General features: G+C 42.4%; 1 protein-coding gene across 1 annotated transcript in view; it reads right to left on the reverse strand.

Moving 5' to 3' along the window:
- The window catches only part of SMTNL2 (smoothelin like 2), a 127,312-nt gene extending 111,916 nt beyond the window's left edge, over positions 1 to 15,396 (reverse strand). Inside the window, exon 1 of the mRNA XM_075854144.1 lies at positions 14,262 to 15,396. Coding sequence (XP_075710259.1) covers positions 14,262 to 14,606 — 345 coding nt within the window. The 5' untranslated portion in view covers positions 14,607 to 15,396. The remainder of the gene's footprint in view (positions 1 to 14,261) is intronic.
- Between the last annotated feature and the right edge of the window lie 3,856 nt (positions 15,397 to 19,252).

The following is a 19,252-nucleotide window of genomic DNA, read 5'->3' on the forward strand; positions in this document are numbered from 1 at the left end:
CTTCGATACAGCAATCGAAAGCAATTGCTTCATCGTAGCGGTTACTAGCAGATCGCCAGCCCTGACAGGCAATCAGGACTGGCGACTGCTGTTATGGCAACAGGAGACACAATGGTCTCCTGCTCTGCCATTACGGAAGCCGATTCAGGCCCCGCCGGGAGGCGAAGCCTAATCGGCTTGCTGTCAGTGAATGACTGACAGATCTAATACATTGCACTACATAGGTAGTTGTCAGGTGGTATTTTTATTCCTTCCACCAAAGGTTTTTTATAGCATAAATACTCTATTTAGAATTAGTAAAGAATCACTGGAATAATGATAGAGCTTTATAAAATATAACTTTTACTTCATATTGTTTAAAATAATGTGCAAAACATACACACAGGACAAATTTAAAGGCTAAAAATGTGCTCTCTTTTGTGAGAGAAAAACTGACATTCTGTACGTTTTGTGCAGAGTAAATGCAACTGACATTCTGTACGTTTTGTGCAGAGTAAATGCAAGGCTCCAAAAATTACTGCATAAAGGAGGAGGTTTTTTCAAAGGATACCTTTGAAAAAACCTCCTCCTTTATGCAGTAATTTTTGGAGCCTTGCATTTACTCTGCACAAAACGTACAGAATGTCAGTTGCATTTACTCTGCACAAAACGTACAGAATGTCAGTTTTTCTCTCACAAAAGAGAGCACATTTTTAGCCTTTAAATTTGTCCTGTGTGTATGTTTTGCACATTATTTTAAACAATATGAAGTAAAAGTTATATTTTATAAAGCACTACATAGGTAGTGAAATGTATTAGAAAAAAAATAAATCTGACCGTTGGACCTTCAAGTCCCCTAGTGGGACTTGAGAAAAAGTGTAAAAAAAAAGTGCAAATAATAAAAGTTTGAAAACAATAAAAGTTTCAAGTAATCAAATAAAACACAATCCCCCTTTTACTCTTATCAAGTCCTTTATTATTGAAAAATAATAATAAACCATATGTATTTGGTATCGACGCGACCGTAACGACCTGAGGTATAAAAATATGATATTATTTATTGCACGCGGTGAACAGCGTAAAAAAAACCCGTAAAAAACGTTACCAGAGTTTCTGTTTTTTAGTCACTTTGCCCTACATATGTTAGAATAAAAAGTGATCAAAAAGTCGCACGTATCCAAAAATTCTACCTATAAAAACTATAGCTCGTCCCGCAAAAAAGAAGCCCTCATACACCTCCGTCGAAAAAATTAAAAAGTTATGGTTCTCACAACTTGGCGACAGAAAAAATACATTCTTTTTACAAATGTAATTTTATTGTGCAAAAAGTTGTAAAACATAAAAAAGTCCTATAAAATAGGTATCGCCAGAATCGTACTGACCCGCAGAATAAAGTTAACATGTAATTTATAACGCATGGTGAACGCTGAATTAAAAAAACGAAAAAAAGCTGTGCCAGAATTGCGTTTTTTTGTTTACCTGGCATCCCAAAAAATAGGATAAAAGGTGATCAAAAAGTTGCATGTACCCCAAAATGGTACCAATAATAACTACTGCTCGTCCCGCAACAAACCAGCCCTCATACCGCTACGTCTATGAAAAATAAAATTAGTTATGGCTCCAATAAGTCAGGAAATAAAAAAATATGCAGTTGTGCCCGAGGGGAACATTTCTTCTGTTTGAAGAGGCGATTTATCAAGGACCTAAAATTAGAGAACCAGGAAGGGGAGAGCCCAAACATATCCGCTGGAAGAGACGGTGCCCGTATTATACCAGGACAACACTTCCTAGCAAAATTCCCCAAACTACAAAGGCGCGGAGTGTGGATCAAAAGGGGGATAATAAAGGAGGCCATATATCAGTGCGACACCGGCCTGTGCAGAAATGATTGTGTCACAGCGTAACACACATCTATGGATCATTTTATTGGTTTTTTTTTTACCCCATTATACTACCACCTGACTATGCCCCTTATATACTCCGCCCGGCTTACATATGCCCTACATTATAAACGGAAACACCAGTAAGACTCCAAACAAAACTACTACCAAGCAAAATCCACGCTCCAAAAGCCAAATGGCATTTCCTCCCATCTGAACCCTACAGCGTCCCCAAACAGCAGTTTCCTTCCACATATATGGCACAGTCATACCCGGGAGAACCCTTTTAGCAATTTTTGGGGTGTGTGTCTCCAGTGGCATAAGCTGGGCACGACATATTTGCCACTGAATGGCATATCTAGGGAAAAATATAAATTTTTAATTTGCACCATCCACAGCGCATTCATTTATGGAAAAGACCTGTGGGGTGACAATGCTCACTACACCCCTTAATAAATTCCTTGAGGGGTGCAGTTTCCATAATGGGGTCACTTCCCGGGGGTTTATTTTTATAATTTCACATCTGAGCCTCTGCAGTTGTGAACCAATACTTTGTAAATTGCCAAATTAGGCCTCAATTTTACATGGTACGCTTTCACTCCTGAGCCTGGTCGACTGTCCAGGCAAGAGATTAGGGCCACATGTAGGGTGTTTCTAAAACCAGGAAACCCAGCATAATAATTAGAGAGCTGTCTTGTTATGGTGGCACAAGACGGGCACCACATATTGTCCACATATCTGTGGAAAAAATCCCATTTTCACTCTGCAACTTCGAGTTCACACTAATTTCTACAAAACACCTGCAGGGTTAACATGCTCACTACACCCCTAGGTAAATGCATTGAGGGGCGTAGTTTCCAAAATTGGGTCACTTCTGGGGGGTTTCCACTGTTTTGGGCCCACAGGCGCCCAGAAACCAATCCAGCAACATCTGCACTCCAAATGGCGGTCCTTCCCTTCTGAGCCCTGCCGTGTGCCCAAACAGCAGTTTATGACCACATATGGGGTATTGCCGTACTCGGGAGAAATTGCTTTACAAATGTTGGGTTCTTTTTTTCCTTTATTTGTTGCGAAAATGAAAAAATTTGCGCTAAAGCTACGTCTTATTGAAGAAAAAGGATTGTTTTTATTTTCACTGCCCAACTCTAATAAATTCTATGAAACATCTGTGGGGTCAAAATGCTCACTACGCCCCTAGATGAATTCCTCAAGAGGTGTAGTTTCCTAAATGGTGTCACTTTTTGGGCGTTTTCATAGTTTTTTCCCCTCAGGGGCTTTGCAAATGTGACATGGCCGCCGCAAACCATTCCTGCTCAATGTGATCTCCAAAAGCCAAATAGCGCTCTTTCCCTTCTAAGCCAAGCCGTGTGTCCAAACAGCCGTTTATTACCACATGTGGGGTATTGTTTTACTCGGGAGAGATTGGTTTACAAATTTTACGGTGCTTTTTCTTCTTTAGTCCTTGTGGAAATGAGAAAAAAAAATTAAAATCGCTAAACCTACATTTTCTTTGAAAAAATGTCGATTTTAATTTTCACGTCCTACTTCCAATAATTTCTGTAAAAAAACCTGTGCGGTCAAAATGCTCACTGTACCCCTAGATAATTTCCTTGAGGTGTGTAGTTTCCCAGATGGGGGTCACTTTTGGGGGATTTTGACTGTTTTGGCACCGCAAGAGCCCTTCAAACCGGACATGGTGCCTAAAATTTATTCTAACAAAAATAAGGCCCCAAAATCCACTAGGTGTTCCTTTGCTTCTGAGGCCGATGCTTCAGTCCAGTAGCACGCTACGGCCACATGTGGGATATTTCCTAAAACTGCAGAAACTGGGCAACAAATATTGAGTTGCATTTCTCTGGTAAAACCTTCCGTGTTATAAAAAAAAATTGTACAAAAAATTTATTTCTGCAAAAAAATATGAAATTTGTAAATTTCACCTCTACTTTGCTTTAATTCCTGTGACATGTGTAAAGGGTTAAGACATTTTCTAAATGCTGTTTTGAATACTTTGAGGGGTGAAGTTTTTAAAATGGGGTGACTTTTTGGGGGTTTCTAATATATAAGGCCCTCAAAGCCACTTCACAACTGAACTGGCCCCTGTAAAAATGGCCTTTTGAAATTTTCTTGAAAATGTGAGAAATTGCTGCTAAAGTTCTAAGCCTTGTGATGTCATAGAAAAATAAAAGGATGTTCAAAAAACAATGCCAATCTAAAGTAGACATATGGGGGATGTTAATTAGCAACAATTTTGTGTGTTATAACTGCCTGTCTTACAAGCAGATACATTTAAATTGAGAAAAATGCTAATTTTTCGCTAAATTTTGGTGTTTTTCACAATTAAATACTGAACATATCGAGCAAATTTTGCCAGTAACTTAAAGTCCAATGTGTCACGAGAAAACAATCTCAGAATCGCTTGGATAGGTGAAAGCATTCCGGAGTTATTACCACATAAAGTGACATGACAGATTTGAAAAATGAGGCTCGGTCAGGAAGGTTAAAAGTGGCTAAAGAGGGAAGGGGTTAATACATAAAAAAGTTGAAAGTGACAACATAAATAAAATAATTCTTTACATTATATAAAAAGCAATATAATGACTAAAAAAAAATTACACCTTCCCTTTAATAGCTTTAAAAAAAATGTTCCATAATAAAGTTATTATATTGTCAAGTAAGAAAAAACTAAATAAACAGAAAAAGTAACAATCACTTCAAGGTAATGCATATATGGACAGTGATGTCAGGGGCTTCTCCAGAGCCGGAGTCCCAAGCAGAAAGCTAGTATAGGCCCTGCCCCATGACTCTGGTGAAGCCTCTGACATCACAGTCCATGCCGAGAAGACGATCAAACTTGACTAGCTAGAGGAAGTAAAAGTCGTAACACTTAATTATCCACGGGTGGGTGAGTGGCATCATCGACAGAGGGCACTGTGGCATCATCTATAGGTGGGTGTGTGGCAGTATCTACAGAGGATATCCCTGGAGTTCCCTCAATGCCTGGCTGTTGCATCTTTCCTCGTACACACCCGCTCCGCTTCTCTCATCGCCCACTCTGGGTTACACAAATACATCGATGATGGGGGTTATATAAATACATGGATGATGGGGGTCAACATTCCTCTATATAACCCTCATCATCCCTATGTATAAACCCCATGATCCCTGTGTATTATGCCCATCACCCCTGTATATAACCCCCATCACCCCTGTGTGATTATTACCTGGTGTGTGTGACAGTGCAGGGAGCTGGGTGACTAATTAGAGCAGGGAATGACCTGTGAATATAGAGGGGCATGGCAGTATGTAAATAGCAGAGATGCTGCGGAGGAAGAGGGGGGTGTAACCCGTCTCCTCGGATGCAGCAAGGGATCATGGGTATGGTGGGTTACAAGACAGGAAACAGATAGGAACAGAAGCAAGGGATGTAAACAAACAGAGCAGCAGTGACAATGGAGATCAAACAGACTGGTTAGAAGGTTAGTAGGGGGTTTTAGGGAAGGCAAGCCAAGGCTGGGGGACACTTTTTAGAACAAAATAATAATTCCTGGCCAACCCCTTTAACTATAGCTAAGTTTTATGTGGATATACAGTAAATGGTAAGAACAGAAGTAGAACAGTACATCCAGGGGGAAATAGGTCACATTGGAGGGCATGCTGCTATCAGCTTACTTTTGATACCAAGTCATTTAAATTTAGTACATGATCTTCAGCTGTGATGGACTCTGTGTACATTCTCATGATCTCTATACATTACACAGCAGGTGGCTTTATCGTTACTGGCAGAAAGGTCATAGTGACAACAACCGACGTATCCACCTGTTTTAACATGATAAATCAGACAACCTGCCGTGAAGGAAGGGGGGGGGGGGAATGGAAAACATTTTTAATAAAATAGCAGTGCCATTAAGCTATTTCAGCTGCACTACATAGGGCACAGCGGGTGACTTTCAGGAAATAGTGAGACAGCCTTATGTCTGGCAACATCATGATAGGAACACAAAAAGGACCATCACAACAGGAGCGTTGAATCACACTCAGAAAGTATCAAAGTACATATATTCTGTAGAGTCCGGCTGGAACGACAGGCATAGACTATGACAAATAATCAGTCAGACTTGCAGATAATGTATTTGCGCCCGGAGATGTTTTGCTAGTATGGGAAAAATATCAAATGATTCTCATAATAGCAAAAACAAAAACAAACAAAAAAAACAAAAAAACACAGCTATTGTCCCGATGCAATTACAATTTACTCAATTTCTAATTTATTATAATGGACTAATAGACCCATAATTCTGCGCATTTCCACATACTGAAAGAAAAAGCAGAAGGCTACTTCATACAGCAGTATTTCGGTCAGAACTTTGCTTTTGTAAAAACGTTCAGAGAAAAAGCATAATTGAAAGATTAGCACATCATCCGTATGATATAAAGTAACAAAGGGTATTAAAGGTATTTTTACAAAGTAAGATCTGCATGAGAAACATGGTGTGTGAACCCAACTATATACAACATGCACATCAAACATGTTGAGTAGAAATAAAACCACATAAACAAACATAATATAAAGCCTAGAGGTTTATGACAATTTTGCAGTAAATAATCATTAGCTTAACGAATGCTAACTAAGTAACGTCTCGGCATTAGCACAAAAACAAACTGTATAATTATCAAATAAAACTAACTTCAAACTCTCCAACAATAATATAATTCCTAGAAAGACTGAATAGTCACAACAAACCCCAGCACCGCTGAGCAGGGACATAGAGATTACCTGAAACAGACAGGACATGATCAGAATAAAGCTTCTGTGAAGGCTCTCTGCGGGACAGTCTGACACAATGACTGGACAAGGGGCTACTTAAAGTGGTCAGCTATTTTTAACAATGAAAGGGGGAGGAAGGAAAGAATTCCACACCAAATGTCCAGCAGTGAAAGACATAAGAAGGGGAGTTCTAGATATAGCCACTGGATCACTTGAAATTGCCCTGCAATACTGCATTCTTGAAGACATTCATTTAGGAAACATTGAGGGGAATTCACTAAGACTGGCGTGTCATGCAGCAGTCCGAATAGAATCTAGGAGTAAGATGTGACACATTTATTAAGAGCAAACACCTTTCAGCGGGCCGTGCGCCATCCTTTGTCCCCATCAGCCATAAAATAAAAATATCGTAACCTCACTGCTCTTATTCGCCCCTTCAGATCCCCTCAAGCTCCCTCAGCGCACCGAGTGTTTCACACACGGTCCTGACGTAGAGCTTATATGTGACGCTGCACTCATCATCAGTGCTGCGTCACATACAACGTCCTAACGCTGGCTGGCGTCAGTACGTTGTAAGAGCCACGTTATGATGAGGGGCCTGCAGGGGAGAACAGGACTGGCTTAAATTTTTTTTTTTTCATTTATTGTCTGTTGCGCCGGTAGGCAGATTTTGGGGGGGAAACAAAGAACAGGCTCAGCATAGGCACCTACCTTGCTACCCCCCCCCCCCCGCGTGAATCCTACGCCAGTTAGGAGATGGTGTCGTTTTCCACTATGATTTATGAAAGCTTTCTGGCGTAAATTATAATAAATGTGTTGGGCTGCTGCGGTCACACCCCCTTTTGTGAAGGGACTCCCAATTTCCACAGAAGTGGCGAGGGCGGTGTAAAAAAAGCCAAAATTGTCCATTTAAAATGCAAATTGTGACTTTTAGACCCTTTTGCAACTTTTCCATGCCAGAAGACTGACATAGAAATGTTGCCAAATTCTCCCCATTGTATCTACAGTGTTTTGATCCTGAACTTGTTACTTTGTTTTCATAAAACATAAAAACACCTAATAGATTACAATTATGCCTTTGCCAAAGTGAAAAGATAGATATACATTATTGATTTTAGTCTTACATACAACGGATACCACCAGCACCCGACAGAAACCATTAACTTACAACGGGGTTGCTAAATGAAGCACTAGGATTGCTTTCAAGTTGTCACATAATCTGTGGCAGAGCCTACGCCACAGATGTAAACAGGGTCATATATGAAACAAAATATAGCATATATTGTACATTTTACAAGGTATCATAAAAAATTTTTTTTTTTCAGGACTTGTTCACATAGTTGTTGCATTTTTAGGTCTTGTTTATGTGGCAGGATTGTACAATCCAAGTCTTTATGCTTTATATTTAATCTGTTTTTTTAATCAGGTCTTCGTTTTACTAGAAAAATGCATCAAAACTGCCCTGTGTGCAATGCAAAGGATGAAATCCCTATTAAAATCTGCATGCAAGGTCATTTCCGCAGAGGAAAAGTTACTTTGCATATGAACATGCCCTGAGGGTTTTCACTTAGACCCTTATACACTATACAAATCTGCACGGTTTTGTAAATTGACATTTGATTTTTACTGGCAGATTTTTTTCAGACCATTCTGTCCATTCGTGGTTTAACACATTACAGTAAGTTCAGTACAATGAACCGAAATAACAGCATTATAAATATAATATAAAGTGAACAGTACTATAGATAAATATAGATTGTGGGAGGACACAGAAAAAACTTTTTTTTTTTTTTTAAATTTGAAGGGTTGTTCCAGAAGCAAAAATGATCACCTATCCACAGGATAAATAATTATTTTCGGATTGCTGGAGGACCCACCGATTGTTAGATCGATTAAATGGAGCGGCAGTTGAGAATGAATGAAGCAGCAGCAGCGCACAAAGTCAACGGGAAGGACGTAGACAGCGCTCGACCACAGCGCTCGGCTGTTTCAGTCACTCAGACGTTAATGGAGCTCAAGCTCCTCCTCACTGCGGGGGATGCAATAAGGGAGAATGGCGGGTTCAGGACTCCCGTTCACATAATCGGTGGGGCTCCCAGTGACCAAACATTTATCACCTATCCTGTGAATAGGTGATAATTTTTAATTCGGGTAGCACCCCTTTAAAGAATATTGGCTTTATCATAAATTCTTTCTATTAGGCATTATTCACACGAACGTGCCGTTTTGCGAGTGTAAAAAATGCAGCGTTTTTCCTGAGTTGCAGTTCCGAGTGGCATCTGTGTATGGTGCACGTCTGTTTTTTACGCGCGTATGTTATCCGTATGTCAGGCGTTTTTTACGTCAGCAAAAAAAACCAAAAAACTGAAGGTGTTTTTCATCAATTCTTTAGCAACTGGTGCGTGAAAAACACGGACAGCACACGGATGACGTCCGTGTTCGGTCCGTTTTTTTCACGCACCCCTTGACTTCAAAAGGGTGCGTGATGCGCAAAAAGACGCACAAGAATAGGACATGCAGTGAGTTTCATGCAGCGGACACGCTGCGTCAAATAACACTGAATGTCTGAATGGCCCCATTGAATTGCATAGGTCCGTGTGACGTCCGTTGTTTTAACGCGCGTAACATGGACGTGAAATACGCTTGTGTGAATAAGGCCTAAAAGGTTATGTTCACACGCCGCGGTTGAGGTGCAATTAAAACGCATCCAAAAACTACGTTTTTGCAACAATTTTAAAGCATTTTTTCAATGCTGCTGTGTTATTCCTGCATTGAAAACCGGATCAAATTGCGTTTTAACTGCACCAAACGAATAAACCCTTAACAAAAACAAAGCAATGAAAGTTCACTCATACTATGCGGTTGAGGTGCAGTTGGAACCGCATTGATAAACCGCATGCTTCTTTACCGTGATTTTGTGCATTTGTCATTTCGGCAGACAAAGTACAAGACTGATCTCTCGCAAGAGCTGAACAAATGAGTGCTCCACAGCTCTTAGGGGATTTTCACATGGAAACTCAAAAACGTCTGAAAATACGGAGCGGTTTTCAAGAGCGAATTTCGCTGCGTTTTTTACGGCCGTCTTTGGAGACATTTTCTAAAGTCAATGAAAAACGGCTCCAAAAAGGTCCCAAGAAGTGAGCTGCACTTCTTTTTCACTGCCGTTTTTCAAAACGGCCGCGTAAAAAAACGGCCCATCGGAACAGAACGCTGTTTTTCCCATTGCAATCAATGGGCAGATGTTTGGAGGCGTTCTGCTTCCGAATTTTCGGACGTTTTTCGAGCGTTTACGGCCCGAAAAATGGCCGTGTGAACATACCCTTACACTGTCCATAGCAGTGACACACCCCCAGAAAATGGATCTTGAAAGCTGAAGAGTGAGCACGTGCGCGCGCACACTCTCTCTCTCTCTCTCTCTCTCCTCTATCTTGCTGTAACACTGTCCATATCTGATTGGACAGTGTCACAGCCATAGTAATACGCCCCCTTGCCAGTAGACGCCCCATTGACCGTTCATGGGGGTTATTTAAATATCGGGCGCCAAATATAATGGCACCGATATCTAAATAACGGAGGGTAGAAAAAAAAAAAATGTTAAGTGCCCCAGGGTTTGTGCATCCCTGCCCATTACATGCTGCACATGCATGGGGAGGTGAAAGTTTCTCTTTAACTGTATCTTTACGGCCAGCGGTCAGGGACGGGTCCTTAAAACCCGAGCCATAGACTTTTTACGGCTCGGGTTTTAACTTGCTGCCCGCGCGATCGGGCAGCTGAATGTCGGGTCTCCGGCTGTCAGTGACTGCCGGGGACCCTGAGGAGAAGATATTAGCAGCTTTAGCTGCTTCTGTCTTCTCCGATGTCTTTTTACACAGCGCTCAATGAACGCTGTGTATAGGAATAGAGACAGCAGCAGCGGCGCTGTCTCTATTCCTCCCGGTGAGCATGTGACTGGTCACATGATCGCCGGGTGCCATTACTGACAGACTGCTGCTGGGTCTTACTAGACCCAGCACAGCCCAGTTAGTGACAATCGTCACTATGAGATGGCTGATTTCCCCTGTAACTGTGCAGCTCCAGTTACAGTGGAAAAACATGGTGTAAAAGAAAGAAAAAAATATATATAGAATTCCCCAAAGGTCTTTTTTGTCCTTTGAGGGACAGACCATAGTAATAAAAGAATAAAGTAAAGTGCAAAAAAAAATTAATACACATAAAATACCCACCCCAAAAAAAAACGTTCCCCCCCCCCCCGCCAATTTTTGTTGTAACGCTAGCGCTGACCCAATTACCCTAATATAGACATGTAATATATTAAAATTTACGGTAGACAATGACGATCACAAATAAAAGGTCTATTTTAGGGTAAACGCATATTACCCCAAAAAAATAGCTGAAACGTAAAAAAGCTTATTTTTTTACTATTATTTTCAAACTTTATGAATACAAATTCTAAAATAGCAAAAAAGGTGTGTATAAAAACGATAAAAAATGAAACCTGCATTGTCTACGGAAAAAACGTCGCAAAAATCATGTCGTTAGCACAAATAAAAAAGTTACAGCCATTTAACACGTGCTAAAAATGGCTAAACGGTGTCTGGTCCTGAAGGCGCAAAATAGCCCGGTCCTGAACTGGTTAAGTTAAAGGGGTCATACATCATGGCAGATTCGCAATAATAAATGGTAGAGTCAGACACATTATATGAGAACGTCCATAGAATTATCTGAATGCTTCTCAGATCAGAGGAAACAAATCTTTTTACAGCCAGCTTAAAAAGTAACCACACATTCAGAAAACTCTGAAAATGTCATAGCGACATATCAGAAGTATTAATGAGTGAGGGTCCAGTAGCGGAGACTACCACAATTGCTTAAAAAAAAAGGGGCAGAAGCACTCAGCTGAGCACTCTGCACCTTTGGCTGTAATTGGCTCTACTCGTCAACGTCGACCACCAACATTTAAAACTTCTGATATGTCGCTCAATCATATCAAAATTTCTCTGACAGTACAAGTACTATTTAATCCTCTGCTAAATTTGTGTTAATATACAAGTATCCTTATATCTTTGTCTAACCCCTCAGCATTGAAAGCATGATCTACTATTACGATCTCATAATTCGTAATAAAATTGGCCATATACCCACCGTTTTCATCCAATTGTCCCCCAATGGCAGAATCCTTTGCTCCCACGGAAGAGAAGCCGCATTAAGGTCTAATAGCGGCTTATTCCCCTCTCCCCATTAAAAATACATGCACACTCGACCAAGTCAAGCACGTACACAGTGGAGTCACATTATTATGACGTCCTCCTGCTTTCGACATCGGCAGCGCGTAGCCCATGAAGGAAGTGATGTGTCGTGGGCTGGCTTGGTGGGTATAAGGTATGCGATAGGCTGCCTGAACACATCACTCGTTGTTGCCATGGGTAAAAGGGGCGATCAGAGTTCCAAAAAGGGATGATTATTGGCTTTCGGGCCAAGGGTGGCAGTATTACTCAAACAAATGTGGGATGCACTACAGTCAGCATGGCTCCAGATACATGCGACAACCTACCAGCACCTTATTGTTGGCCAACAGCTATTACCAGCTTTAAGGAATTAAATTGTCACTTTCATTTCAACAAATCAATAGTACAAACGAATACAAGAAACCTTGTAATATATCTTATTAGAGAAAAATGCCCCTCTCTCTCTACTTATAAGGCACTTCACCTGCCCCCACCCCTGAATTCATTATGTGCTCTCCATTTACTGCTAAAATCTGGATTATCAGTTCACTGAGGGTTTAGGTTACATGCTGCGCATATAATAAATCTATTGAGGGGATGGAGCTGCTGGAGGGAGGCAGAGACACACAGAGACCCTGTTGCAGCCTATAGTAAGTGTTCTCTCTCACCCAAAAACTGGATTTGAAGCTACACTGCTCATTGATGTATAATGTCCTCCATGCTGCTTCTGAGGGTGTGCTACAGATAGATTGGGGGAACAGGATTCTCCTCTTTCTCACATTGAAATCTGACAATTAGAAAGAGCATACATAGACGTAAACTGATCAAAAATGCCGTATACAAGTTACCGAATGGCCAGGAATAGTGTTATTCTCCATTTATACACATGAAGGCTTATTCTAAAAAGTCACCTGAAACGACAGGTACGCTTTAACACGTAAGGGAAATCTTGGCTGCATGATATATTATATTGTATTGAAAACATAATGAATAAGAGACATGACCGCTTTCAGTAAGCGATCTCTGATGTCTCTGTAACACCCTTAGATTATAATCTAAACCTCTCTGAGATGTTTGGGGGACTAGGCATCCCCCTTTCTGTGGTTGAAACGCTTATGGCATATCCATTTGATATGCTATAAATGATCTTAAATAGCAAAAACCCCTTTGAAGGGGTTATCCAGGATTTTATTTAGCCCGCTGATTCACGAATAAAAGGGCTTTTAAAAAAAACAAACAAAAAAAAATACAAAATTTCCAACGCCTGCGGACTGATTGTTGCTGCATGAAATAGGGGGTCAAATAGGGGCACAGCTATCAAGATGCACATGTTGCGCCATATTTATAAAGCCAACATCTGTGATATTGTTAAAAAGTGCACATGTACGCCCAGACACATGCAAACTGAGCCCCATCAAAACACCAGCTTTGTAAACTTGAAACATGCCCCACATTTTGGTGCCATTTTCACAAATTACACGTGTATATCTATCTATACACCTGCAGTTAATGTTAAGGAAAAGCATAAGAAGGTATAAGATGAAGAAACACCAAAAAAAACTTGCATCTTCATTATACAGAGGTGTGCAAGCTACAGAAAGACGCTCATTGTGAACTTGACCATATATATATATATGGTATGTAAAAAATACAATAGAACCTCTCAACATAATAAATGTCCGATAAACAAACACATTAAAAGAGATTAAACAGTTCTGCAACTTTCTAATATACTTTGCTTGCTCTCAGTGGATGAAAACATTCTTGTGTATATTCTCCAAAAGAGAAACCTTGTAGAGACCTAGTCCTGCCCGCAGCTGAGAAGTAGATACAATTACATCCAGTAGTCAACCCTGAGAGTATATACATTAGCATCAAAGCTCTGGACTTCTCCCGGCCAGTTTGTTGCAATGTATCAATGTAGGTAAAACGGATCTGCATCTGGCAGCAGCAGTTTTGTGCAAATAACCGCAGAATAAAAAAGTCACCGATAAGGTATCAAGACACTGTGTGTGAAACCAGACTAGAGAGATTTGGGACCGCCAATAAAGGTCGACGTAGCCCATTTTCCGCTGACAGTTTGTGCCTTTGCATGACTCGAACAAGCATGCAAAAATCTATGGAAAACTTGATCTGCCGTGTTGGTTTTTTTTCCGTCACTGGCAAATTTGGTCTGTAATTTTCAGCCTCTGGTTGTAAACGAGAATGTTATCATCAACTGACAACAATCAGAGATCTTGACAATAGTGAGTAAATGAAAGTTGTAGACCTTTTCACTATAAAATTATTAACATATACATAAAATAGCACAACGACTTTATTCAAGGAGAATGATTCTTGATGTTTTGAACAAGACATTTGCAACCATTTTCGTTATGCAAATCATATAGCTGTATACAAGCAGTGACTGACCTGAGCTTTTGCAGACACTGACAGCAGAGCATGGCTGGAGTACCTGGTCTGACCCTCCCCGCTCAGCCCTGCTGCCCGGCTCAGTGCTTCCACCTGGCGGTTGAGTTTCTCCACTTGCTCCCGTAGACGCCGGTTCTCGCACTGCAGGTCGGTGACAGTACGGGAGAGCGGTCCGGACAGTCTCAGCACGTCCTCCAGCTGCCTCTCCACCCCGCGCCTGAAGTCCTCCATCTCCGCCTGCAGCCCCTGTACTGTTCCGCGCAGCGGGCACACCTGCTCTTCCTCCGCCATACTCCTGCAGCTCACCGCCGGCCACACGGATACCTCCACGCCCTGGTTATCCATAGTGCCCGGAGCCGCTGGGAGAAAACGTGCAGTAACTTTTACTTCAGCAGCGCACGTTACACACTCATGTCCTGTAGTGATGAGCGACACCTTGTCCTGCACCGGTCACTTCCGCCGTGTGAGGTGATGCTGGGAGCTGCTGTATACAGGCTATGTGCGGAGGTCACCTCTGTGCTAGTCACCTGTCACTGTGTATGAAGGCAGGCGCTCAGGTTCTGCTGCTGCTACTAGGCGGGAAACCCCACTTGTACCTGACAGGATGCAGAGTCCTGCTCTCCACTGCGCACTGCTCTTGTATTCTGCTGACCACTCACTGCACTGCTCATTAGTCCTGTACGTCTGACCACTCACTGCACTGCTCACTACTCCTGTACGTCTGACCACTTGTGCTGCACTGCTCACTACTTCTCCTGTAATTTTCACCACTGGTGCTGCACTGCTCACTACTTCTCTTGTACTTTTGAAAACTGGTGCTGCACTGCTTACTACTTCTGACCACTGGTGCTCCTGTACTACTTATGACCACTGGTGCTGCACCACTCACTACTTCTCCTGTACTTCTGATCACTGGTGCTCCTGTACTACTTATGACCACTGGTGCTGCACTACTCACTGCTGCTCCTGTACTACTTATGACCACTGGTGCTGCACCACTCACTACTTCTCCTGTACTTCTGATCACTGGTGCTGCACCACTCACTACTTCTCCTGTACTTCTGATCACTGGTGCTGCACCACTCACTGCTGCTTCTATACTACTGATGCTGCACTGCTTACTGCTGCTCCTGCACACTGCTAAGCCCTGACTGAGTTAGTACTGCTTCTCTAATACGCTCAGGCAGCTTGCAAGGAGATGCTCAGGCAGGGGAGGGACAGAGGAGACGTGGAGGAGGGGGAGTCCCAGCCTTTCTCTCCTGTGTTACCATGCTGTGCCAAAATAAACAGGCCCCTTATCTATCTCCAGAGGAGAATAGGAGGAGGGGTGAGGTGACAGCGATGAGCAGGAGAGAGACTGTAATGTGGAGCTGACCAGGGCAGAGAGCTCTCCTCTAAACTCATTTTATGGGGAATATAAATATGGAGAAGCCATTTACACAAGCAGAAATCACTCTAAACTATTGAATAGCAATTCTAGACCGGTATTTACACGCAGTGTTATCGTCTCAAAAACCGTAAAAACATCATTACTTGTTCACCAGTAGTACATGTTGGTCTGTTGGATATCAAAAGATTCATGTTACAAACCCCAATGTCAGAACAGCCAACAATTATTTTTAGGTTCACATAAATGATTATTTGAATGATCAACAACCATATTATCGCTAGTCGTTCAGTCACCTATTCACATTTGGAGATTATCGTGCATGCTCACACATTAGCGTTAAAATCTGACCGGTTATCTGCTCATGTAAATTGCGCTTAGACTAGAACTATTTCTATCACTACCGGTAGACCCAATAAAATAATATAAATCTGAGTACATGACAGTCAAAAATACATCCAGGATCTATTCTGAGACTACTGGTGTGTTATTGGTTGTCTTCTATAGACAGAACAGACTGTGGGTATGTGCACACGATAACGTCAATTACAGCTGAAATTACGGAACTGTTTTCAGGAGAAAACAGCTCCTGCATTTCAGACGTAATTGCTCGTACTCGCGTTTTGCGAGGCGTTAATTATGGACGTAATTTGGAGCTGTTCTTCATTGAAGTCAATGAAACACAGCTCAAATTACTTCCCAAGAAGTGTCCTGCACTTCTTTGACGAGGCTGTTATTTTACGCGCCGTCTTTTGACAGCGACGCGTAAAATTACAGGTCGTCGGCACAGTACGTCGGCAAACCCATTGAAATGAATGGGCAGATGTTTGCCGACGTATTTGAGCCGTGTTTTCAGGTGTAATTCGAGGCGTAAAACGCCTCGTTTACGCCTGAAAATAGGTCGTGTGAACCCAGCCTCATAGTTTGATGGGGTGTCAGCTGTCCCACAAGTAGTAACTATGACCTGTTGCCCCTTGACTACTAAACCTTACTAAGATAGTGATCAGCTGCAATGTGGCTGATCAATCGTCTGTGGAATTGCTCTTATGAACAATCCCACCAGTTGCATAAATGACAAAACTGCCCGATCAGTTAATCAGCTTTATTTAACCCCTTCCCGCTCCTTGACGTACTATTACGTCATGGCAGCTCTATCGTTCGCGCTCCATGCCGTAATAGTACGTCTTGCAGTTAGAACAGCGGTGCGCGCGCCCGGCGCGTTCATGCGCTGTGATAGCTGCTGTTTCTGACAGCAGGCTATCACGGCATAATGGGACGGGACCATTTACTATGGTCCCGCCTCGCCGATCGCCGCTATTGGCTAGTCAGTGAGTAACTAGCCAATAGCAGCGATCGGTCTCATTCAGCACAGCAGTGCTCGAGCCCGGCGTTCCTGAGCTGTGATAGCTGCTGTTTCTGACAGCATGCTATCACAGCATAATGGGCCGGGACCATTTACTATGGTCCCGCCTCGCCGATCGCCGCTATTGGCTAGTCAGTGAGTAACTAGCCAATAGCAGCGATCATTCTCGTCACTTCCTCTCTCTGACCTCACATCCTGCTGCAACCGCCCTGAACGCCCTGTTGGAGTTAGCGAGGCGTTGAGATCGGTTGTGAGCAGAGAGTCAGAGAGAAAAGAAGTGAAAAAAAGTGAAAAAAAGTTTCTAAAACAACGTTTTTTTTGCTTCCCACCACCCCATCCACTACCCACTCCTGTTCCCTTCCTCTTTGAGTTCTACCCACGTTTTTTGGTCAGTGATCTCCTATCACTGACCACTTTTCAGTCTTCAGGACCACATTTCTTGGTCCCTGGGGATTTTTTTTTCATTTTTTTCTATATAAAACATAAAACAAAAAAAAAAATATAAAAAGAAAAAAAAGAAACAAAAAAAAATAGTTAGTTTAGCCAATTTTGAAAATTTAACTGGTTAGTTTAGTATTAGCCCCTTCCCGCTCCTTGACGTACTATTACGTCATGGCAGCTCTATCGTTCGCGCTCCATGCCGTAATAGTACGTCTTGCAGTTAGAACAGCGGTGCGCGCGCCCGGCGCGTTCATGCGCTGTGATAGCTGCTGTTTCTGACAGCAGGCTATCACGGCATAATGGGACGGGACCATTTACTATGGTCCCGCCTCGCCGATCGCCGCTATTGGCTAGTCAGTGAGTAACTAGCCAATAGCAGCGATCGGTCTCATTCAGCACAGCAGTGCTCGAGCCCGGCGTTCCTGAGCTGTGATAGCTGCTGTTTCTGACAGCATGCTATCACAGCATAATGGGCCGGGACCATTTACTATGGTCCCGCCTCGCCGATCGCCGCTATTGGCTAGTCAGTGAGTAACTAGCCAATAGCAGCGATCATTCTCGTCACTTCCTCTCTCTGACCTCACATCCTGCTGCAACCGCCCTGAACGCCCTGTTGGAGTTAGCGAGGCGTTGAGATCGGTTGTGAGCAGAGAGTCAGAGAGAAAAGAAGTGAAAAAAAGTGAAAAAAAGTTTCTAAAACAACGTTTTTTTTGCTTCCCACCACCCCATCCACTACCCACTCCTGTTCCCTTCCTCTTTGAGTTCTACCCACGTTTTTTGGTCAGTGATCTCCTATCACTGACCACTTTTCAGTCTTCAGGACCACATTTCTTGGTCCCTGGGGATTTTTTTTTCATTTTTTTCTATATAAAACATAAAACAAAAAAAAAAATATAAAAAGAAAAAAAAGAAACAAAAAAAAATAGTTAGTTTAGCCAATTTTGAAAATTTAACTGGTTAGTTTAGTATTAGCCCCTTCCCGCTCCTTGACGTACTATTACGTCATGGCAGCTCTATCGTTCGCGCTCCATGCCGTAATAGTACGTCTTGCAGTTAGAACAGCGGTGCGCGCGCCCGGCGCGTTCATGCGCTGTGATAGCTGCTGTTTCTGACAGCAGGCTATCACGGCATAATGGGACGGGACCATTTACTATGGTCCCGCCTCGCCGATCGCCGCTATTGGCTAGTCAGTGAGTAACTAGCCAATAGCAGCGATCGGTCTCATTCAGCACAGCAGTGCTCGAGCCCGGCGTTCCTGAGCTGTGATAGCTGCTGTTTCTGACAGCATGCTATCACAGCATAATGGGCCGGGACCATTTACTATGGTCCCGCCTCGCCGATCGCCGCTATTGGCTAGTCAGTGAGTAACTAGCCAATAGCAGCGATCATTCTCGTCACTTCCTCTCTCTGACCTCACATCCTGCTGCAACCGCCCTGAACGCCCTGTTGGAGTTAGCGAGGCGTTGAGATCGGTTGTGAGCAGAGAGTCAGAGAGAAAAGAAGTGAAAAAAAGTGAAAAAAAGTTTCTAAAACAACGTTTTTTTTGCTTCCCACCACCCCATCCACTACCCACTCCTGTTCCCTTCCTCTTTGAGTTCTACCCACGTTTTTTGGTCAGTGATCTCCTATCACTGACCACTTTTCAGTCTTCAGGACCACATTTCTTGGTCCCTGGGGATTTTTTTTTCATTTTTTTCTATATAAAACATAAAACAAAAAAAAAAATATAAAAAGAAACAAAAAAAAATAGTTAGTTTAGCCAATTTTGAAAATTTAACTGGTTAGTTTAGTATTAGCCCC

This window comes from Rhinoderma darwinii, chromosome 2 (assembly GCF_050947455.1).
Source record: "Rhinoderma darwinii isolate aRhiDar2 chromosome 2, aRhiDar2.hap1, whole genome shotgun sequence".
Lineage (NCBI taxonomy): Eukaryota > Metazoa > Chordata > Amphibia > Anura > Rhinodermatidae > Rhinoderma > Rhinoderma darwinii.